The 23,803-nt window shown below is 46.2% G+C and overlaps 3 protein-coding genes across 12 annotated transcripts in view; 1 reads left to right on the forward strand and 2 right to left on the reverse strand.

Moving 5' to 3' along the window:
• GNAS (GNAS complex locus) overlaps positions 1–23,803 on the reverse strand; it is a 66,253-nt gene that overhangs the window by 20,350 nt on the left and 22,100 nt on the right. The window lies entirely within an intron of this gene.
• Positions 1–23,803, reverse strand: part of LOC133259478 (neuroendocrine secretory protein 55) — a 56,408-nt gene that overhangs the window by 9,820 nt on the left and 22,785 nt on the right. The gene's annotated exons all lie outside the window — the stretch shown is intronic.
• Positions 694–17,610, forward strand: LOC133259479 (uncharacterized). 5 transcript variants are annotated; one of them, XR_009740408.1, is made up of 4 exons: positions 884–1,087; positions 2,825–3,108; positions 12,882–13,021; positions 15,043–17,610. XR_009740408.1 is itself a non-coding variant. In XM_061437051.1 (3 exons), the coding sequence occupies exons 1-3, from the start codon at positions 694–696 to the stop codon at positions 13,691–13,693; spliced, it is 579 nt and encodes a 192-aa protein (XP_061293035.1). In that variant the 3' UTR covers positions 13,694–17,610. The 5 variants fall into 5 exon arrangements, 2 of the variants coding, with proteins under 2 accessions (XP_061293035.1, XP_061293034.1); XM_061437051.1 differs by lacking the exon at positions 2,825–3,108 and having other exon boundaries at positions 694–1,087; positions 13,649–17,610; XM_061437050.1 differs by lacking the exon at positions 2,825–3,108 and having other exon boundaries at positions 694–1,087.

The raw sequence follows: 23,803 nt of genomic DNA on the forward strand, positions 1-23,803 counted from the left end.
CCGGACCCCGTGCGCCCCGTGTCGGGGGAGTCTGTTGCGATCCCCGCGGCTCTGTCCCAGGGGCCGCGGAGCGCGGCTGCTGGGTTTCGTCCGGGCTGCTGGGCTGGCTGCCTAAGAGTTAGCGCCAAAACGGATGAGCAAACGAAAAAGGGGTGAGAACAAACCAAAAAGCACCCAACAATACGAGAAATCAAAAAGCACCGAGAAATGTCAAACAACTCAAAAAAGAAAAAGTGCAGAAGGCGCGATGGCACGAGTTTGCTGTTACCCTCAGGCGCTCCTTGGTTAGGCTCTTGGGTACGCCAATGGAGAAAAGAGAAGAGAAGAGAGAGAATTGGGGGGTGCCCCGAAGGCTCGGGCAGGGCGGTAGCGCCGAGGCGCCCCTGCCCTGTCCCGGCCCGGGTGGCTGTTGCCCCGCGCCGGGCGCCTCGCACTTCCGCGGGAGGCCACGGTGCCCCCGGACTTACATGTGAGTGAGGTGCACTCACACGCAAGGCAGTGCCTGCCTGCCTGCCTGCCGGCCGCCCGCCGCCGCCCCGCGCCGGGAGGCTTCGCTCCAGCCACGGCGCCGCCGCCCGGAGCCGGAGAGCCAGCTAGCGAGCAGCGCGCCGGGCTGGCCACCTGACGCAGCCCGCTCCGCGGTGCCGACGCGACTGAGCGTGCAGCCGGAGAGCAGCGCTCCTAAGCGGCCCGATGACGCCCCAGCCTCTTTTCAGAGGACGGACCCACCGCGGCGGCCCCTATAAACCGAAGGGGAAGCCGAAAAATCGGCCCGCCGGGGACGTGCCCAAACGGGCTGCCGCGCACCCCGGGGGTGCGGGCGGGTGCGGGGGGCCACACAGGTGTGGGCGCGGGGCGTGGGGGATGCGGCGCTGGGGGGCTTGGGGGCGCCCAAGGCGGTGGGCGCCGGACCCCGCCTCCCAGACCTGCCTCCCAATTTTCGGTGAGTGGTGTAGCCCTGGGCGGCGTGCAAAGTGTGCGACGGCGGCGCTCGCCCGGCTGCGCGCCTCCTTACCTCCCGCTTCCCGGTTAGCGTGCGCGGGGCCGGCCACCCAGCCCTCCCTCCCAGCGGCGCGCACCCGCGGAGGTAGGTGTCCGCACTAATTAATCGCGGCGCGTGATAGGCGATGTGCGGTGTGATATGAGCGCGGAACGAGCATCATCGCCAGGTGAAGCCGGCGACGCGAGAGCCGAGCGCTGGTGGCCAGGTCACGGGGTCGGCGCCCTTGGAGTCCTCCCGGGTTGGCGAGGTGGTGGGCCAGGGTGTCCCAGTTATCCGTGGCTGGGCCCGCGGGCCGCGGTGGCTGGGGGTGTTCTGGAACAGATGGAAAAGTAGTTTATTGATCACGAATTTGTTTGAGAATTGTTTAAAAACTTTCAAGTGTTTCCCCCACCCCACCCCAGCACTGTCCCATTTAAGGATACTGCAGACCCAGCGCAGTGGGTTAAGGGCAGTGACACCGAGTCAGTCCTCAACGGCTGGGCGGTGGCTCGCTTTTCCTGGGACCTTGGTTGAGTCGTTTGAAGTCAAGCGGGTGTCTGCTTGGGTACAATTCATTCATTCATTCAATAAAAGTTTGGTCCCAGCAGCCCACCTGGTACCCAGGTGAGTCAAGAGTAGCCAGGACGTCCAGTCTAAGACCTTGGCAACTGCCTTTGGTGGTTCACGGGTCACGGGCCAATCAACCCAAATTCACAAGTAGTCACGACTACTACTCTCTCCGTTCTTTAATTTTCTTTCACTTTGAAACAGTCATTAAAACTTTGGATAAAAGTTGGGAGGTTAAAAAGAGGAAAACAGTCTATTTGTAAATGGAAACACAGCTAACATACCTAGGGGGTGGGGTGATTGATTGGTTGGGTCAGAGGCCTTGAGTAAATTGTCCCTATAGTTTTTCTTTGAAAATAGAAAGGCACTGTTAATCATTCAACGGGACTGTTGAAATTCCCCCCTTCCCCCAGTTTGCTCAACTCAAAATAAGAAAAAGTGTGACAGATGAAGGTGCCCCCTATTATTTGTTGTTGACCCCATCAGGTACACCTCCAAACCCCACGCCCACCCCCCTTCTGCAAGGCCTCACTTCGTGAACCTGAGAGATGGCAGGGCAATTCAAAGTCAGCAGAGAACACTCGGAATTAAGAACAGGAAGCGAAATCTTCACTCCAGACTCTCATGGTCTATCTATATCTGCTGCCTCTCCTGACAGCGGGGCCCAGACATTGTCGGACTCTGCAGAAAAGTTGCTGTGTTTGCCCTTCCACCCCCATTCCCAAATCAGCCAGGTTCTGATCACGCTCTGGATATGTCCTCTCTTTCCACACAAATATACACCTTCTGTCGACAGAAACCTCAAAGGAACTGTCATCCACCAAAACAAAAACGGATAAAAATATTCACCCTATAGACCAGAATGTTCTCATAAATAAATTCCACAGTAAGGCTGCCTGAAACTATGACTTAGTCATTCACCAGCTAGATTAGAGACTACCTAAAGATTGAGTTTTTATCTTTACCTATTAAATAAAAACCTCTTGCTTGAATTTGATTAATTGATCGACTGTCATTTTTAAAAATTGGTGAAGGCTTATGAGGAGGAGGAACAGGCCAGATTTTAGTTAAGCTCCATTTGTTCCAAAGCATCTTCCTTTCCTGCTTCTAATGTGGCTGAAGAGCAAATACATTGTATTTAAGAGGAACAAGGTAAATAGTAACCAATACAACCTTGATACTTATGCCAGGAGCTACACATTACTACAAAGAATATAATGAAAAGTCTTCTTATTTGGAAATCCCTGAGTTGGGTTACCATCTCCCCCCTTTTAGATAAATATGCCGCCTGAACTTTGAAAGGAGTGAAGCTGTCCCATGTCATATGCTGACACATATTCCAGGCAAGTACAATCAAGACTATTGTCCTAGAATGTATAAAGCAAGGTCAGGCTTCAGCCATTTCAACTTCTAACCTGGCAGGCCATTCTTGGAAAAAAAAAATTTTTTTTTCTTTTTTTTTAGTGTAGCTTTCACCTATATTATGACCAACCACTGATGAACAAATACAGCATTTACTTTGTAAATATATGACAGCAGGTGGAATCAATGGTTTACAGGTAAGCAAAGGCCACTAAGAGCTCTGAAACACAAGCTCGTTTGTGGTCTGTTCGGCTTTCTGTTTTTACCCGACACAAAGTGAAAGATGAGATTGTACTTAATTGGCATGTGAGCTGATACTGTCTACAGTTTTCACTCTAGCAGTTGACCTACCCAGGGCCTTAAAAGTTTTAATTTAAAAAAAATTTAAAAAAGGCTTTCAGGTTCAGAGGCCACCATGCATGACCTTTTCATATGAATTAGTGATTTATTTTAATAGGTTGTTACCATTTTAAGTGCCTGGTTTATGCTTTGTGAGTGGAGCAATCCATTAGCATAATTCTTGGAAGAGTCCAGACTGGAGAGTTTTCCAGTGGAAGGGGCCTCTTGTTTGGCTCAGGGAGAGATGGAAGTCGTGGAAATTTCAAGCTCTGAAGAGGGGCAAAGGGCCAGAATGTCCCGGGTGTAAAGTGCCTGGTTCAGGTGACCTGCTCCCTGCCAAAGCCAGCAAGTGGGGATAATAACACACCCGTAACCTAAACACTAGGTCACCCCCGGCTATGACTTTGTGAAACAGAGCGGGGGTCCCATGCTATACACACTGATCAACAGTTCCCTCCAGCAAAGCATACTTTACAACAATGGATGGATTGGCAAGGGGTTTCTTTTTCTTTTTTAGTGGTCTTGTAAACTTCATATTTATGGGTGGATGTGTTCCTTGGCTTTTTTGCATCTTCCTGTCTGAGAAAGAATGCCTCGTCTGCTTTTAGAAGCAATATACTCGCTATAGCTCAGAATCTTGAAAACGTTTTTACACTTAATGGTGTAATTAAGTTTTTGGACAAGCATGTGTTCTTCTTGGACTTTCATTAGATGGGTCATGTGAGGTTCCAGAGAAAATAAAATTATGATATTATTTTAATAGCCTAGGAAACAAATAGGTTTCCACTGAAACAGAAACCTTTTAGCTGTAAGTTTTTAATAATAATGTTTAGTACTTCAATGGTACTTTCTGTCTTTTAAAGTACATTTTGCACTTTAACTAGAATGACTAGTTAGAAATTAGAACTAATTAGAAATTTGCAACAACTAGAAATTGTTGTTGCAAATGAATGTGACTTGAAACCTGTACTATACACATGATGAAGCAGGTATTGTAAAAAGCCTTCCTAGTTAATCCCTGATGAGAAGGTTCTATTACTTAATCCCATAAAGTTCTTAAAAATCTAATGTACTGCTTATCTAGGGCATTTTTTTCCTTGTCACACTCACCAGTTAACGGTGACAACCACAAGGTAACCCTAAACTTGCATTCAAAGCTAAACATGGTGTTCAAGTTAGCAAAACTTCCTTTCAAAAGCTGATATCAAGGAACTAACTACAGGGCCACATGAAATTCCCCAATTTGATTCCTATTAATTCTAAAATAATTTATTTTTAACTTAGAATACACTCTAATCAAAACAAAATATGGAGGCACATTGGCCAATGTGTTTGGACCCAATTTTTTGAGCCAGTGGCTTTGGGATACGGATCAAACATTTTAAAAGCACGGTTCACAAAATGAGGGAAATTGGGTCTTTAGTGTCTTGATGGATCTTTCCTGACTCTGATGGATGGACACCATCAAAGAGAGGAATGTCCTGGTCTCTATGATGCCCAGTTCCCAAGACCCTTAGTGCCTTTCTCATGACATTCCCAGGACTGGACTTTTAACAAAGTCACCAAACACTTTGAAAGAGGGACACAATAAAGTAGAGTCTACACTGTTCCTTTTAAAAACTGAAACCTTAATAATGATACACATGATAGCCCTGCAAAGATTCAAGGTACATAATTTGGATGAGGGGCTTACTGACATCAACCACAGATCAACGGACTCTCTTACTGGAGGTCCTAATTGAGGGGTGAGGTATGTAAAACTGTTACCACTCTATAGCAGAAGAGTTAATTTTCCTAAACCAAATTAACTTTTGTTAGGTAATGGGAAAGCCTGTTGCTTCAAACTTTTAATTTGGCCTTTAGGATAGAAATTCATCCAGGATGGAAAATAATGCAGGGAGGACTAGTTAACAATAGGTACCGGGTCAGCTCACTTGTGTCTTTGTTCACAAGATGTCTTAGTTAAATGGCATTTTGATTCAACATCTTATTAAACAAGTACCAACAGGAAAAAACAAAAAGCAAGTTGGTGCAATCAAGAGAGCCCTAAAGTCCTAATAAGATAACTTTCTAAAAAGAAATCCTTTAATTGTTCTGATTTTAAAGATTTTGGGATTTTTTTTTCCCATTGTATTCAATTCTTCAAGTTTAGCCCCATATAATTAAGTGTTTAGAGCGTTAAATATTCTGGATGAATCAGGTAATAAATTTCCTTTAATTAAGTGCTGTTTTGTGTATAAAGGAAATAACTGCTAAATACAACTTTTACCATCTTGGTGTTTTTACTGTATTTACCTACCAACCAAGTGTAGATGACTGTTTTCAAACAGGCTTGCAATTAGTTACTAGCCTCAGTTTGGGACAAGTAAGATTCTGATGGGGCTGTGGGTGTTACTTGCCTTCGACGCCCCCCACCACCAAACCCACTTCCATCTGTTGTTGGTAAACCCAGAATTAAGCAATTAATGGGACATAATTAGTCACACATTTATCTAAAACTGTGGATATATTTTCATCTTTCTGTGTTTGCCCACACATGTTGAAAATGAAATAGAAAAATGTGTAATTATAGTTTAGCTCCGCCTCCTTCCCTGGGTTTTTATTTTGAGGGGCACAAATGCTTGGTTCCCAGAGAAGCCCCAGCTTTGCCCCTCCCCCATCCATCTCTGTTTAGCCTCTGTTTGGTCACAACTCAGTATTTGCCCAGAGAGTGCCCTCGCCTCTGCCGGCGGTCCATGGAGGACTGGGCGGTGTGCACAGCCCTCTGCCTGATGAGCCAGGAGCTACTCAACTCAGCAAAGCCCAGATGCTACAGCAGCTCCTCAGGTCTTTGCCGACCTCTGGAAGTTATGAGGAAGAGAGAACTAGCCAGCTGAAACAACGGGCATTTGCAATCAGGCTGGAATCAGATGGAAAGGAGATGTTTTCACGAGCTACAGACCTCAGCTGTGCCCACAGCCACGTCCCAGGGCCTCTGCCTGCCGCCCAGAACTGGGAAGGCGGCCTCTGCCCGCTTTCTCGAACATTCCTGTTTCTTGGTCGCTGAAGTCTCTACTACCTTCTCAGATTACGGCTCCTTTTGTGCTAATTACACCGAAAAAATTGAAAGAATGTCGCTGACTTTACAAAGAACACAAAGCAGGCTTGCTTAAAAAACTAAATATAGCCAATTTCTTTCAGAAGGGGGACCACTCAGCCTTCAGAATGATTTGCACTGTTTGGATTAACTGCAGACGGACAATTCATTTATGAAGACCCAGGTGACAGAAAAGAGGATACATTTAAAATGTGGGTCGCTCTGGGGGGCCGTTCACATGAAATCCCAAGATCTGATTAATGATGAACTGCCCCCCACCCCACCCCCCCCACACACACAGCGCTTAATTGTAAAATAAGACTTGCCAGTGATAGCAGGCTAATATAAGCTACCATGAAAAGAGGAAAGAAATGGAATGCCACTGTGTAGAAAGCTATGTACCACGCAGGTAAAAATATAAATGAGAGAAAAAGAAAGTCTAACTTCTCACCCCGGAAGGCTGCGCCTGCCACAAAGCAAGAGGATGCTGTTTTTGCAACTCCCTGTTCTCTATTATATAAGGAATGGTCTTTTAAAAGACAGAACTGGGAAGTGCATGTTGCTGGCCAAGAAGATTATGGATGGCATCCCCGTGCTCCTTCTATGAAATCCTCTAAGGGTTAATAGGTGAACAGTAGCCACTTGGAATGATTTATTTTTCCAAGGAACATTAAATACTGAATTGCTCATGCTGAAATAATGCCACAGCTGTGACCCTTAGGGCTGCATTTTGGACACTGGTTCAAGTGACAGGTGTACTCGATGTATGCCCAGCTTGGCTGAAATTGTGAGGCCTAACTCAAGTTTTCCCCCTCAACTCGTTGGTGGCAACTCTGGAGCCAGCCAGGAAAGGGCCTTTTGCACATCGAAGACCACGTGTGCTCAGCCGTCAACAAGAACGCCAGCCTTGGGTGGGGAGGGGGTGGATGGGGCCCCTGCTCCCTGAATAGAAAACGAGAAAATCAAGACAGAAGACGGGGAAGAGGAAGTGGGAGCTGAGAAGTCTGATTTGAAATCCTTCTAGGTTTTAAAGCAAACAGATCTGTCCTTGGAGGATTTTAGCAAATGAAGCCAGCCTGGGATTCTAGGAAATGTGTCACCAAAATTGGTATTACTAGAGGAAGTGGCACAAAGCTGGAAATTCGGAGTCTAATCTGTAACATACTAACTATACCTATTTTTATCCCAGGGTTGCAGTGACCTAACACCAAGAAATGAAAACTAGCCCTTCATCGATAGAAGACATGAACACCTTGAGAGTGGGGTGGCAGGGCAAAGGTTTCACTAGGTCCCTTCATCTGACCAGGGGTTAGACATCAGCAGTCACTCATGAAGGCAGCTGATTTTTGAGGAAAGCCAGTGAAGGCTCCAGACCAAACCTTGGGAGCTCTGGTGTGAAGTGAGCAACTCTGCATTGTCAAAAGTCTGGCCTGAGCAAAATGCCTATAGGGTGTCCTAGTGGTTTGGAGAGGGCAAGAAGAAGGCTGGGTAGTCAAGAAGGAGCCCAGATGAAGCTTTCTTTCGTCTATGCCACCAGCCACAAAGGCATGGGGTCCCTATCTTTTGGCAAGATGGTGCCAGGTGGCTGATGAACAGAGAACCACCTCCAGAAGTTGACAAATGTCCCATTTTGGGGCCTGGTTCCAATAAGGATGCTTCTCATGAAGATGATGGTTGCAGCTGCTGCTCCCTTATTCTGAAAAGGTGAACCTCTACCTTCTGAGTACAGGATGCTTTCATAATTGGATTCCCTGGGAGCTGCTTCAAAAAGCTCGTGAAAGAATCTTTCAGAGGAAGCTGATATAAAACTTAGTTGGGATGCAGAGACATCTAATCTTCAAGCTAAATGGATACTGTTTACTCATAACCATTCAAAGCATCCTAAAGTCTAGAAAGACCTAACTCAAGTTCAGTTCAGTCGCTCAGTGGTGTGCGACCCCATGGACTGCAGCACGCCAGGTCTCCCTGTCCATCACCAACTCTCTGAGTTTACTCAAGACTGGGCACAAAGACCGACTAGTTAGCTGCAAATTCCTATCATGGTGTTATTATTAACCCAGACCTCAGGGGGGCGCTCCAGAGCAGGGGAACTGAAAGTCTTTCTCAGCCTTCAAAGTGAATTTCTTAAATAGTTTTGAGAAAAAATCAGTAATCAGCTTAAATACATTTCAGTGATCTGCCACAAGTTAGTTGAATGCAACAGGGGAAAAAAAAAACCCAAATTGTGAACTAACTAGGGTGATCCCCAAGGACACTTAATGTTTTCATCTCAGATATAAGATAACTTTATATTTCATTTGCCTTGCACATTCTTAAATGTGCTAAATAGATGTGTATTCCTCACCTTGGCATAACTATATATCCTCTAGATTTACTGAGGGTGCAGAAGGCAGAGAAGGGAACTTTGTAAAAAAGAAGAAGAAAGCTAAAGTTTAGAACTCTACAACAAAAATTTAATTTCTAAAATGGATGCCAAAGTAGAAGAGATAGTGAGAGAAAACTATATGCGTTTTCAGTAAAACTACAAACACCAAAAAAGGTACTAGCAACATGAAAACCCCAGGGAAACAAACAAAATCACTCTATAGGTGAGCCCTTGCTGTACCTTCCTCCCAACACCTGAGTTCTGTGAAACCACCCAGCTGTCACTTTTTTCCTCTTAGCAATGTGACATTGATTTGTCATTATTAGAATTCAGAGGTCTGCTTAATGAACTCTTAATAAATGAAAATTATCAATTCTTGACCTTTTCCCCCTGGAATTCTCGGTATGTGGTTAAACTGCTAAAAAAGTATCTTCAAGGTTCTGTGACTATAAAATAAAAATAAAAGATCAAGGCTGGGTGGCTTGGGAAGTCTGAGCAGATTTGGGTTCTGCCCTGCCTGCACCCCAGAGGGAAAATGAGTAAGATCGATTGGAAACAGCATCTGGGGGTGATAGCAATGCTCTGCTTTGGCTGAGCTGTCTGCAAATAGAACTACTCTGCCTGAGACTGAAGTCCAGGAGGGAGGGGTGCCAAGGAGCCCTTCCCCCTTCCTCTGCCCCCGCTAGCATCCCCTTCCTACCCCACCTGCCTGGCTATTGAAAGAAACTGAAGCCCAGAGAGTCTGAATCAGCTAGCCAAATGAGAAAGAAAGAGAAGAGATTGACGATCAAGTCCTAGTTTTGGTGACTGAGAATAAAGGATCGGGGGGGGGCACTTTTTCAAGAAACTGAATCATGACCAATTTTTTTTTTCCTATGAAAGCAATACTCCTCGTCCGTATTTTTCACTAGCTGCCCTGAGCTGGTGGTAATCTAAGACAAAATGAGGGCAGGTAGCTTCAGCCTCCTTTTCATGCTAAGGTGGCCACAGGCACCAGATAAATCTTGACCCTGACAATGGTGCTGCCAAGAGCCTAATCACAAAGACTGCCCTCTGTGTGCCTGCCTGTGAAGACTGGTGACCCTCTGCCCCTCTGCAGCAGACTCCAGGTGGCCACTGCAGAGAAAGCACGAGGGTCTCACGTCTTATTCATGCCCCTTCTAGTTCCTCATTCCTCAAAGAGCAGGCTGGCTTTCTAGGTCTGTCTCCTCTGATCCCTAAAAATAAGTCTACTTGTGGGGCGGGAGCGGGGGAGGAATGTCAGGGGAGGGGTCAGATGAGCTGATCCTCAAATATTCCACAAACTGGCTGTCTGGGGACAAAACATCCAGATGCTTTTTCACAACTGGACTTTTGACCAAATTGATTGGATGCTTCAGTGTCAAGAACACAAAAAGTCAGAAGGGTCACCAGAAGAGGAAGTTTGTGGGCGACAAGAAAAAACATACTATAGTAGGAAGCGTTACATTTTTCGAGCAAGGAAAATCCGAGTTTTCAGGTTGTGCTAATGACTCAAAGTTTGCCAGAGCGAAGACAGGGCAAAAAGAATGGATGTTGTAAAAGGTTATCAATATAACCTTTTTATATGGTCCTATTTATTTGGCTCTGGTGCCGTCATAAAATGGCTTGACGCCCACCTCCCACCACCACCACCACTTTTAAGCACTCTGTAAAATGCAAATGGTCTAAATTAAGAAGCCATCTAATCTCAACCAATATTAATTTTGACATGAAAAATGAGACCAATTCTTCAGACAGGATTAAGATCACGGCCACCTGGCATTAACCGATCACCCCCGTTTCTTAAAGAACAGGATATTTTCCTTTTCCAAAGTGCCTATTTATTTCTAAGAGAGACCCAAAATCCTCTCAGACGATTCTTATTCAGACACTGAAAAGGTACAATCTCCTAATGTGGCCTGCTTTGACCCCATAGACTCTGTATCTTATTTGTATGTTTTTTTCCCCCTCCCAACTAAAATCCCTCTAAAATACCTACAGACCCCCAACACAGCGGAAGGTCAGGATGCTGCCCCTGTATCTTTCTCCATGCAGACCCAACTGCCAGCCCCTAATATTGTTTCCCAAGCAGAAAAGAGAAAACTGAGAAAAAGATTTGTTTTTCTCTCGTGTTTTCTCAACCGGTCCATTGAAATCAGCAGGATCACAGTTCCTCCATCTCTGCAGCAGGCAGAGTCGCCGAGCATCTAGATAAAGAATCTGCCTTTTGGCGGGGCTCAGATGGGGACACTGCAGTTGTTCTAGAAAAAGGAGGCGTCTCTGCACCCTGAGACCACTGCCACCTCCCGTGAGATCCTGCGGGTGTTGCACTTGGCTTGTGAATTCTCTCGGCGAAGTGCAAGAAATAAAGTGGCTTCACTGGGAAACGCCCATTATTCTCCTGCCATAGAGCCCTAGGTCCCTGCTGTCTCACTACCCTCTGCCTGGTAATTGTCATCACAACCGGAAGGGTCTGTATCAGCCTGACGGTTCACAGAGGGGCAGAAGGGACCCTGGAAAAGTCATGGACTGTTTGGAAGAACCTGCTGGCGTAGAGCACCCCACCCCCGAGGGCTGGGGGAACTACGGCCCTGAGTGTTTACCGCAGCCTCCGGGGTGCTCTGCCTGCATGTGTAACAGACACTGGGTAATTCAGAGGCACAAAGTCAGGGTCACAGCACGTCTCCTGCTTTGTGTAGTTCTGTCCTAGAGGCTCTCCAGCAGCCAGTACCTGGTGTCTGCAGGACATGAAAAGGTTCTAAAATGGAGGAGGGGGCTGAAATAATGCCCCACTACCTCCCTCCATTCCTGGGCCCCATGGGCAGGATCCCCATGGATCCATGTTGCTCTCTTCCTCACATTCCCAAGCCCAGGAGCTAAGGCTCTTTTCAGCTGAGAGTGAGTCTGGAATTCACTTTTCTTTTTCTCTAAATACTGCCAGTCTGAATCCCAGGGCCACCTTCAGGGGCTGGGGGGGTGGGTGGGGGAGGAGTTCCTGAGAGCTCAAGGTCGAAGGTCAAGGCAGGGTGGGTGGAAGGGGAAATGGGCCTTTTCCCTGATTCTTGCCAGAGCTGAAAGAAACTGATTAACATCTGCTTTCCACCTCTTTTCCCATTGCTACAGCTCGGGCCTCAGCCCTCAGACCTGCAGGGTTCTCTCTGGCCTCCTCTGCAGCTCCCAGGCCCTAGAACCTGACTTTAAAAAGAAAAAAAAAAAACAAACCACCATTTTCAACAATGAGATATGTGACCACTGAAAACCCCTCAGCTGCTTTAAAAGCCAGTGGAGCAGAACACTAGCGAGACTCCCCCAGCTCGAGGTTAAAGTCACAGTTCACTCGACAGAGGGGAAAGGAGAAGCCAGCATTCAGGAGGCACTGGCTAAGGCCTGTCCTGTGGGCTCTTCCCAGGCCAGGCTCAGCCCTGGCTACAAACAGCCGGCCTGACCAGCACAACTGGGGCAGGGACCCGGGACCACGGGCAGGGGGCTTCCCTCCCTCCTTCAGCGTATCCATCACTGTGCAGTGACAGCCCGCTTGGCACTCCCCTCATATCTCTTCAGAGCCCCCTCCCTTCCCCCCAGCACAAGCCTCCTTGGTTTAAAAAAAAAAAACAACCAAAACCCATCTTGTTCTTTCATCATAATTAAAGTGCTGTCAGGGAAAATGGCATGGCTGATTTTTGCCGCAGTTGAAATGACCCTCAGCTTTCCTCTCCTCTCATTTGCTAAAGTGGTCCTTTCTCTGCCTGAAATCAGGCCCTTTGGTGATGGAAATTTTAGCAGGAAGCGGAGAGTTCTAAGCAGAATCCTAACCTTGGGAGAGTGGGGAGAAAAATCGATGTTTTTGGAGCCGGCCTCTCTGCGGCAGCAGCCAAGGTGCTGTGAGGCCGTCTTCCCCGTCAGCAAGGGTGCCCTCAGCTCCATCATGCCGGCTCCCTCCCTCCCAGGCGTTGTCAGGGGGTCGCAATGTAGCCACACTTGGAGGTCGATTCTCCCTGTTGACTTATCTAAGGGGCAGAAGGAAGCTGCTTGGAACGAAGACAAAATCCGAGCGCCTTCCTCGCCCAGAGGGAAAGCGTGACTGCGTATTTAATATCCTTGCTGGCCTGCATGTTTGTGTTTGAAATAAAGCTATAACTTCCACGCATAATGAAATGCGCCCCCCTCCTCCTGCCTGCCGAGGGCTACAGAGCTCCGCCGGGTGACACTCCTGCCTGTCACAGCCACTGCAGTGCCCAGGGCCCTCTCTGGCAATCTCAGCTCCTCTCATTTTGTGAAGACGTCACCAGCCTGTGAGCTATCAGAGAACTTTCTGAAAAGGACATTTCAGGTGAGCAATGCAGTAACATTTGGGGGGGGGGGGCAGAAAAAGGAAAGAAAGGAGATTAAAAAGAAAAGAAAAAAAAGAAGGCAGAGTAAGCCAGGGCCCTGAGTAGTTCTGAGCTGCACCTTTGGAAAACCATGTGTGGAAGCCATGACATATATTCAAACACTTATCATGTGAGGAATTCATAATATTCAATCCTAGCCTTCAACTACCTAGATATTAAGGAAACATGTCAGGCGCTTTCACAATTAGCTTAATTTCCTTTTCCTAAATATCAGGCATCTTGGAAAGGCCCCTTCTGAGTTTCACTGGGGAGCTTAACTGGAAGGTTCCGGGTTTCTAGAAGGGTATGCTAATATGTGGCAAGTCAAAATGGCAATCCAGGCCTCCCTCGATTGAATCATTAGTTGTTAATGCACCTCTGAGTAACTCCAAGCTCAGGTGTGAAACTAGCCCAAGTGTCACTACAGCACAGCTTCTTCCCTGGGCTGCAGCAAAGGATGGTGGGGCTGTTTATGTAACACACCAGCAATAAGCTTGTTTTTGCGGCATCATTATTTGCCGGCCTAGTCTCCTGCCTCCTTGCTCCTTTCTCCCTCCCCACCCCCGACTTTTCTTTTTTCTTTTTAGAGAAAGCAAAGCAGCTGTATAGTACTCGAATCTTTTACTTCCTGACTATTCTGTGTGTCAGAGAAGTGGACGCTGGAGAAAAACATGGGGCTTGTTATTACCGGCCTGAGCCGGAATGAGTCAGGCACCTGAAGCTTCGATGTGGACCTGACTCTGCCACTTGGATGAGGCCCCCTCCTACATCCGCTGAGCTGTACCTGGAGAGCTGGTGGAGGGGTGGGGGGGGGCGGTGCGGGGAGCAAGCCCTGGGGTCACGGGGCGGTGGGGGCAGGGAGCCAATTTGCTGAATTCACTGCTTGGGGGTGCACAGAGCTGGGGGTGGGGGAAGCATTCGGGTGTCAACTGCCCAAATGTTCCCTCCCCAGCCTCTCGTTAGAATTCTATTTCACTATTAAAAACGTGACTCTTTCAGGTCTCTGGCCTCAGAGAGCTCTTTATTAAAATGCAAATGTCCCTTAAGGGTAGCCCCATAAGCCTTTGCTAGCTAATGGGATTAACTGAACAGAACACAACCACCTGCAGGGAGGTGAGGAGGCCTGGGGCCAGAAGCCCCCTTCTCCAATTTGCTACAGGCTCATCCCTGAGCAGGAAGGAAGCAAAATCCAGTCTTCTCAGCCTCAGCTGTCCAGATGTCCTTGAAAGGGACTCTGCAGCCGGGGGCCCCCGAGTCCCAGCAGTGGGACCATTTGCTCACTGCAGTTCTTGGCGCCCTGGTGGCCCCATCTCTTAACAATCAGTTCTCTCAGGATGGACAACGTTTTCAAGGTATCCTAGCAGAGTGGTCCGGATTCAAGAGAGCATCAGGCCGCGGTGGGGAAGTAATTGCACATAACTAATTCATTTACAGAGGCAGCCACTTGTAATAAAGGACGTTTTCAAAGTGACTTGGCAAACTGATTTTTTTTTTTCCCCCTGAGCTGGTAAACAAGCTTCACATTATGCCCTGAAAATGGGTTTTCATTCACATTGATTTCGAAGTGTGCCTCTCAGGTGAAAAGTATGAAAATGTCACAAACAAGGAGAAGCCCAAACTTATTAATTCTGTAAATCTGAATTTGACTCCTGAAATCAGTCCCTGTTGTCTGGGGAGTTCCTTCAGTTCAATCGCCTTCACAAAAGCACTTCCCTCCTCTTATATCTAAAATAAGAATTCTCTATTTACCTATCTGTATACACACACACGTATTTTTATAAAAACCGCATATCCTATGCTGAGTATTACAAGAGCCCTATAGATAAAACAACTCTTCCAAGGCTCTGAAGAGATGACTGAAAAGTATTTGTGAGAGAAAAGCTGGAAATTAAATTCTGCAATTAACTCTGCACTTTTCTTTCCGCAAAGACTGGGGGTTAATTATACTAACCTGAATAATGAGTATCTCTATTTCCATTAGGAAAATAGGAAAAAGAGTCCCAGAGCCCAGAAGCTAAGATGGAAGACAGAAGCTAGGATGGAGGGCAGGCCAGGACCTAAGATGGTGGACTGGAGCAAAAATGGAGGGCAGCTGAGGACCTAAAATGGAGGACTGACTAAAACCAAAATGGAGGGGATCCCAGAAGCTAAGATGGAGGACCCAAGCTAAGATGAAAACACTTCACAGTACCTCAGGACCTCTGGATGCAAACTGTGAATGCTTTTTCACCCCACCCCTCAGAATACAAATCCTAGACATAAACAGAAGATTCTAAGCTTAGGTGGAAGAATTTAAGGCTTTCCCTTAAGAGGATTTTCAGTCCCAGAAGATCCTGAAAGGCTCAGGCTCCAGACAAATCAGAGAAGAGAGAAGGAGCTGGCTAAAGGAGATGGATGAAGAAGGAGCTTCACTATCCCAGGGTCAGGCCTCTGGAGTCCCTTCTGAAAGCAAGTCCACCCCTCAGTTCGCCCAGCAAACCCTCAGCAACACCTCCTAAAGAAAGACCTGGTTCGGTAGCTTCTCTGAGACCCACACTGGGCCTCGAGAAGGTCCCACCCCTGCTGTTTACCTACAACTGTTCAGTCCTGGACTGATGTGGAAATCTGAACCGTGTGCCTGTCGAATCTACACATGGACATCTGTTTTGATCCTTCTGGGTTTTCTACAGTCTCATTATCAGGACTCAACATATTTTATGTGACCATTGATTTGCTTTGCTCAACTAGATTGAGGAAGGGTTGGAAGGCCACCAACATCTGTGTTTTTTGACAACCTTTCTATCTTTTCTTACCTGCCATGTCTATTTCCTATTTAATCACCCAGCAGCAATGGTGCATGGTTAGCTTCCTGGGATTGTTTTGATTGTTAAGACCAAAGAGAGCAGCAATGCCTTATACCTTTGTCTTCCCCATGGGGAAGGGCACATTATTAGTGTATATTGAGTGAATGAATGAATAAACAAAAATGCCCAAATGAAGGCAAACTCACCGACCCAGCAAAGATTTCATGCTTCTGAGAGGCCTGGCAGACACATGCTTGGCTACTGCAACTTAAGAGATGCTACTAGAAAGGCAAAAAGGAAACACAGCCATTTCGACATCTCATTTAACCCCCCAATTAGGCAGTGACTTATCAGTGAGAGAAAATGGGAGCATTTGCACTGAGAACTGGGCAGTATTCCATGCTCTTTGCCAAGTTGGACACAGTCTACATATGAGGTAAACCTCAGATCTGCCAATAGTCAAAAATTAATTCGTGACAACTGTTTTCACTTGGAACCATGATTTCCTTCAATTAGGTGTGTCATTTTATGCTAAATTCCCATTAAACATTTCCCAACAAGCTTTTCTTTTCTTTTTTTTTTTTTTTTGAAGAACAGCCATGATGACCCTTTACCCCTAAGGATTCTTTTCTCTCCCACACCACCACTCCCCCCCGCCAAAGATTCTTAAAGGTCACAGAAGGCCCATTCGATAAGCATATTGGTGGTGAGGCCGCTTTCTGGGCTATTAGGCTAGCAATTACATTTCCCCCCCCCTCTCGCCCCTTAATCGGCCATTCTGCTGGGTTTCAAAGCAATGCAAATTTAGCTCCAATCAATTAGTAACACGTTTCTAACTTGGGGGCTTGGGAAAAGGGTGAACTTTTCCTGGTGGAGGGAAGTTAAAACCTTGAGAACAAATGAATCCTGTTCAACCTAGCAAAAGTCTTCTGCCTCTGTGGACTATGTTTTTTGGTTGTTGATTTTTGCTTTAGGCCGAAACTGGGGAGACTGGGGTCCTACTACAACAAATTAGGATAAGATTTTAATTTAATTTTATTTTTTTTGCTTGAGCTAATGAATCAAGCACAGGACACAGAGGCAGCTGACGGAATATTTTCCCCAGTAATGCCAGGAAGCTAAAATCAGCCTTTGTGTTTTGTTTTTTTTTTTAATAGCCTGAGAGATTTGCATCTGGGTGTGATATGCTTGAGGGCCCCCCCAGCTCAAAGCAATCAATCTTGTCTCCTCTTGCAGAAGCCCCCTCCGCCTTCCTCACAGAACAGAATTGTCTCCTCTCTCTAATGAACATACCCAGGAGAATAAAACTTGTTTTTCAAAAGTGTGGGGAAGGAAGAAAGGAAGGAAGGGAGGAAGGAAGGAAAAAAAAAGCACACAATGCCTATACTGGGTCTGGCAGGAGCCAAGTTCTGGAGGACACTAACCTATAAACTTCTGAGGATTTCCTCAACGTCTGAGAGGTATACGTAATATACAGGGTGTTCACTTTCAACTTGAAAATTTACTTTGCTTTGTTTTGAGTAGTTATCAAATCAAAGAACTCATAAAGATTGGCTTTTTTTTTTTTTTAAGGTCAAAAAGGTCCAACGGGTGCCAGATTTCTTAAAAATCAAACCACTCAGTTGGGTAAGGCTTGTGAAAACACTCAGAAAATCAGGCTGTGCCAGAAGGGGGCTTATTACTAATTAAGGGGAAAAAAATAGAGGAATCATTTTAGGGTCAGGAGAATGTTCTAGCAAGTGAAAAAGGGCCAACTGTGGTAGAAAGAGTGGAGGTCACAGCTCAGGGGATGGTGGGGAAGGGAGGTAGGGGCATTGGTCTTGGCATTCGGCACCAGCCCCCCGTCCCTGTCCTACTGGGGGGGGTCCTGAAGGGTGGTGGGATGGGGAGGGAGCGATGTGTTGTGTCGTTCCTCACCCGCCCTTCGGATTCCTGGGCCTGCACCCCAGGCCTTCAGTCAAGGGCAGCCTGGCCCCTCAGCTGCGCTGGCCGTTCAGCCTGGACTGACAGCGCTCCATCCTCGACCTAGTGCAGCTTCCATTCCTTGTAACCAGACCCCTCTCCTCCTCCTCCTCCTCCTCCTCCCAGATTCTAAGTTCCTAGAGGGCAGGGACTATGGCTCCCGTTGAGAGCTACATTTCGCAAAAGTACTTTTTCTTTCTTTCTCTTTCCCCTCTTTCCTTCTCTTTCAAACTTTTAATTTCATCTCTATGTTGCTCTCTCTCTTTCCTTTTGTACCTTCTTTTTCTCTCTTTCCTCTAGAAAGAACTGGCTTGGAGGGGAGCTGGTTTTTCCACTTCTGAGTTCACAAAAGTTCAGAAAAGAAAGGAATTCAGATTCCTTCCCCCCTTGTCCCACCCCAGGGGAAAGCGCTGAGCAAGTAAAAGAACCCTGAAAAGACACAATGGAGAATGTGGGAAATGCGCTCAGGAAGTCAGTGAGTGTTGGGTGGGGGGGTGAGTTAAAGGTGAAGTTGTTTGCGCACCGCCATCAGTACCCTCTTTAGAAACATCCATATGTCTGGGTAGAGAACAGGAGGAGATAAGGAGATATAAAACCCTGACAGGATAAGGGCAGGGCGGGGGGTGGATTTCCTGTAATATTATAATGTCATTTTAACAATAAGTACAACTTCTGGAAGAAAAAGGGAAAGGGGTCAGAGAAAGTGTGGGGTGTGGATTCCCAGTCCTGTGGGCAGCGAAAGTGGGTAGTTTGGCCCGATGTGGGAGACTGGGTTCTAAGAGGACATGGCCCCCCAGAAGGTAAAGATGTGTGTGCTGTCCAGGGGGGGAAAACTGGTAGAGAAACCCACCAAATGAATGGACCTAAGCTCCCTGTCTCCCTAAAGTACAAAATGGCAGCACTGGTGTTAAAACTAAACTCCCAGGGACCCAGAACAGGATGAGACCCTAATCTGAGGTACCCACCCCCTAAAACCTGGGGCTTTTTTCCGTAGGCCTTGCTACATTTCATCTAGAAAATTCTAAGTGATCCCACTTCCTGTGGGCATCCCAGTCATTCTGAGCTCTCTGCTGACCTCTGGTGGGGGAGAATTCTACTGGCCCGGAAAAGGTGTCTTTAACAGGGGAGCCCACCTGCCCTGCTTTCCAAGGGACCCCACATCCAGAGGAACCCCCATCTGGGGGAAGGGGAGAGCCTTGTTAACCTGCCTTGTCCAAAGTTCAGGGCTATGGATTGGAAGGTGGGGGCAGGAAAAAAAAAACTTTAAAGGAGCCCCAGGAAATTGGGAGTTTAAGAGAAACTTGTTGGCGTAGAGTCTATTTTATTCAGTTTCATTTATTTTTTTTCAGCTATAAAGGGGAAGGGGAGAGGGTGTATTTAAGAATGGTGTGTGGAGGGTAGGTTTTGTTGAACAGGAATGAACTCCTGTGACAGGATTTGGTAGGTCCTGGCATGGGAGAAAGTTCACGTGGCCCTTCTCAAATAGATGACCTCATGATTTTACAGCTGCTGCAGGGAGGGGAGAAGAGAAATGGAAGGGGTGCCCATTCTGTTGGAACCAAGGAAGTTGGCCCTGGACACCATCAGATCTCACTGTCTCTCCACGGGACTTGGCCTCATCATGACGGACGTGACCTTCCTTTAAGCCCAGGGTTGGGCCTGAGATGGAGGGTGGGGGTCCTCAGCTGGGGAAAACTCTTCTTAGTAAGAATGCCCCTGAAAGCTCAACAGGCTTGCAGCCCTGAGAGGCAGAGAAAGGTCATAAAGGGGAGAAAAGAAAAACTAGCCCTGAAATCTCAGAGACCCTCAAAAACCCCAACCATTTTCTCGTGAATGGAAAAAACTGTAAGGATTTACCCTCAACCAGTATCTTCTCTATAAGACAGCACTGAGTATCTATCCCAAAATCTACTCCCTCATCTCCCAGCATCTTCCCATATTGTCTCAAATGCTAACTCCTCCAGGAACCTCCCAGGGTTTCTCTGATGGACAAAAGGACCTCTGCCACCTCTGAATTTCTTTTCTAGCCCTGGATTGGGGTGAGAAAGAATCCAACCCTCTTGTGCATCCTGCAGAAGTTCTCCCAATGACGGGTACCCAGAAATTATTAATTCGGTACCAAAGGGCAAAAGGCAGGCCTAATATTTCCTGTACAAGCTGCTATTTTGGAAAGGATGCTTTAAGAGAAAAGAGAGAAAGACGTGTGTGTGTGTGTGTGTGTGTGTGTGTGTGTGTGTGTGTGTGTAAGTGTGGTGGGGCAGGATGGTTATTTGGCATACCTGTCCTATTAAAACTTTTAAGAAGATAGTTAAAGAAGTTTAAAGTGAAAAGGACAGTCCTCTCCTTTTTCAGATGAGAAAAACTGGAACCCATAAGATAAGCAATTTGCCCAAGGTCTCAGAACTGGTTCCTGGAAGACCCAGGGCATGCAAAAGGGCTGGGAGGTTAGAGGTCACTGTGATAGTGTTTTTTTGCACGGGCCATGGTCTAACAGAACCACTAATTAAAAGGGATATCTGTCCTTAGAGATCCATTGTTCCACTGGAAAACCTTAAAAAAAAAAAGAAAATGATCCCTGGGCCTTGAGGGGCGGGGACTGTGACCCTGGAAAAGAGGATTAGGGGAGGGGGCTGCGGAATTCTGTCTTGGGCGCAAGCTCCCTATGAATTCTGGAAAGCCAGGCTCTCAATTGTAAAAGCCGAGCGCCATCTGCCAGCCAGATCTGAACAGCCTTGCTTTATTTTATTGTCTCCACTTCCCAGCCCTAAATAGTTGGTGTTCTGGCCCCTTTCCCTTAAAAAAAAGAAAGAAAAAAAAAGGTATTGCTTGCTCAGAAACCTCCCTAAAATAAGAATTTTTTTTTTAATTTCAAAAGAGAGGAAGAGAAAACGAGAAAGCAAAGAAAAAATGAGGGAATCTCTTAAGAGGCTGATTTCTGACCCCAGGTTTGAGCTGGGCAGACCTCCGGGGAGAATAGGACAGCTCCCCCCTTCCCCGCCCTTCTCCAATGAAGCAGTCCTGGTGGCCTTTCCCCGACCCTTACTTCCTGGCAGAATGAAAGGTCAGCGCCCAGCTTGGAGCCTGCCTTAATATGGGAAGTCAGACCCTATCTCTGGGGAATCAAGGTTTTAGGGTCAGAAAGAATAAAAAGCGAGACCTGTGCCACCTGTCAACTTAAATCTCAGGATAAGACGTCTGCAAGGGATTTGGCTTTGTCCCTTGGGTCATTACCTCTTTCTACATAAAGTTGAACACTGACAGATGCACCTCCTGGCTCTCTCTAGGACTGCCCACCAAGTTTAAGTATTTCCCCTGACCATGGCAGAATCTTCAGGACGAGGAAGCTTGTTGGTACTTTAAGAATCAAGTTTTGGCCTTTCCTGGCTGTCACTTGGCAAATTCATGGAATCCTTGAATAGAGCAGTGGAATCAACCAAGGTTCTGGAAATGAGAGCCTGCTAATGTTCACCCAGTGTACCCTTTCCATGATCCTGGGACCCTCCAGAGAAGCCAGACCTTCTCTGCCCACCCCCTCCACAATCCGGGTAACTTGGGAGCATGGCAAAGGATGAACACAACAAGTCCACCCCGGACCAAACCTCCCAATGATAAAGATCCCGAGAGCCCTCTGGAATCAGGAAACCCTCCAACTGGAAAAGAGAACCCTCCGTCAAGTGTCCATCTTAAAACTAGCCATTTGTTTGCAAAACAAAATAATCTTAATATGCTTCCCTTTTAGCAGCTAAAAAGGAAGAAATGAAATCACCTAAGTGTGGAATTATAAACAGCTATTAGTTTTATGACAATCCAACTTTTAAAATTTTTCCCCTAGCGTCTGGCATTTGTTTTGGGTTCTGCCCGGAGCCTTCTAAGCATTTCCTTGGAAAGATGTTGCACTTGGTCCCAGGCAAAAAGTCAAAATCAACATTCAGAAAAAAAACATGCCTTGGGTAATTTCGAGGATTCTGCAATAAGCAGATCTTAGTTAGAGAGCACTTTGCTTAACTAAATTTGGAACCTATTTTTTTTTAAAATGTCCAGTAGATAATTTATTAAACTACCAACCAGTTTTCACCCTTTATCCTAAAGTAATCTTAATAGTAAAAGCAAAAATCTAAGTTCTCATAGGTGTGTAGAATGGAGAGTAGGGTTCTTTTTTTTTTTTTCCCTTCTAGACTTTGCAATTAACTTAAGGGCCCCAAATTCCAAGTTTGCTAAAGAAAATGAAAAAAAAAATTCTTTAAAAATAATAAATCTCAAATGAATCTGTAATAGCTCTTTTGGAAGACCAGAAGGGGGCAAACATGTAAGTGTTTTAGGCTCAAAATATAATAAAGAAGCAAAAAGTCTCCTTCTGTAAGGGTTAATTGGGCGGGGAGGGGGGCTGGTTAGGTGCAAGCTGGGGGTTGCTAGACCACTATTTAAAAATAAAATGACTTATTCAACTATACTTGAGTAAAAAAATAATCTGTAAAAAATTTTAAAAATCACTTAGTCCTGTTATGATTATTCCACGATATTGGTTATAGAATCTGCCCTAGCAATGGGGGTATGGACGGGTGGGTGCATCTACCATCTTACCAAAAACCAAGTGCAACTCTTGAACAGGAAACGTCCTTGGGTTCTCACTTCTGTTGGCACAAGTATGTCTTATTTCTAAAAGATCTTATTTTACCTTCATCAGTACAGTCATTCAGAGGCATTCCTTCCACTGCCCCCTACCCACCCCTACAACTTCCTGCCTTGAAATCTCAAGTCCTAACGGTTAGGGGTCACCCCCATGCGGTGGGCTGGTTCCCATAGGGCTAGGACTACAGTGACCCAGCTAGCAGGGCTTACACCCTATGGCTGCAGTGCACACATTACCAATCACAGGCTCTGTTTGTGTTTTTTTTGTGGGACACACACAGGTGGGGCCCCAGCCACCTAGAGCTGTTATGTGACCAGCAGCCATCTGAGTACCAGTCCTTACTATCCTGACCATACTCCTGTCTGATGCAGAGTGAATCAATTTATGCACATCAGATAGGGAGAATCCCATCCCCTGCCTGCTTCAGACAGAAGCCCCTAAAGAACCCCTAAGTGGTAGATGAGATCACTGAAGGGTTAAAATCTATTTATGCCCTGATCTACTATTGATTAGCTACAGAATGACTTGCGTAATCAGCAATCTTAGACCGATTCATTATTTCCTTCCCTGGAATAATTTCCTTTTCTCTTCCATTTAGGGTCATCTAGTGAACCTCCGGAGGTCACCTTCTTCTCAGAGATTTTTTGGAAATCAGTTCTACCGGAGAATGTAGGATCACCCAGACTGGAATTAACATTTCTGAGTGGTTACTAGTAACTGAAGTTAGCAACTTTTTCTCTGAAGATAACAGCTTTCTTTTTAAGGTGGTCAGGTTATGATCTGTATGAGCTCTGCCTTTCCTAGGATTTGATGTTGATGTGAAGGCAGTGGTTCTCAACTGGGGGTGGTTTCTGCTCCCCTGCTTTCAGGGGACACTTGGCAATGATTGGAGGCAGTTCTGATTGTCACACTGTGTGTATGTGGTGGTGGTGGGTGGGGTGTGTGTGTGTGTGTGTGTGTGTGTCTGTAAATGTGTGTATGTTTGTGTGTATATGTATGTATGCGTGGGCTTCCCTGATAGCTCAGCGGTTAAAGCGTCTGCCTGCAATGCTGGAGACCCGGGTTCGATCCCTTGGTTGGGAAGATCCCCTGGAGAAGGTATATATGTTAGTGTATATATATATGTATGCATGTATGTATATGTGTGTGTTTGTGTGCATCTGTGTACATGTATATTGTGTGTATATGTGTGTACATTTGTGTTTGTATGTATATGTATGCATGTGTCTGTGTGCATGTTTGTATATGTGTACATTCATGTATGTTTGTGTGTATGTGTATATGTTTGTGTGTATGTGTGTATGTTTATGTGTCTGTGTGTATGTGTGCATGTGTATTGTGTGTGTGTATGTGTATGTATTTTTGTG

This window comes from Bos javanicus, chromosome 13 (assembly GCF_032452875.1).
Source record: "Bos javanicus breed banteng chromosome 13, ARS-OSU_banteng_1.0, whole genome shotgun sequence".
In the NCBI taxonomy this organism is placed as follows: Eukaryota; Metazoa; Chordata; class Mammalia; order Artiodactyla; family Bovidae; genus Bos; species Bos javanicus.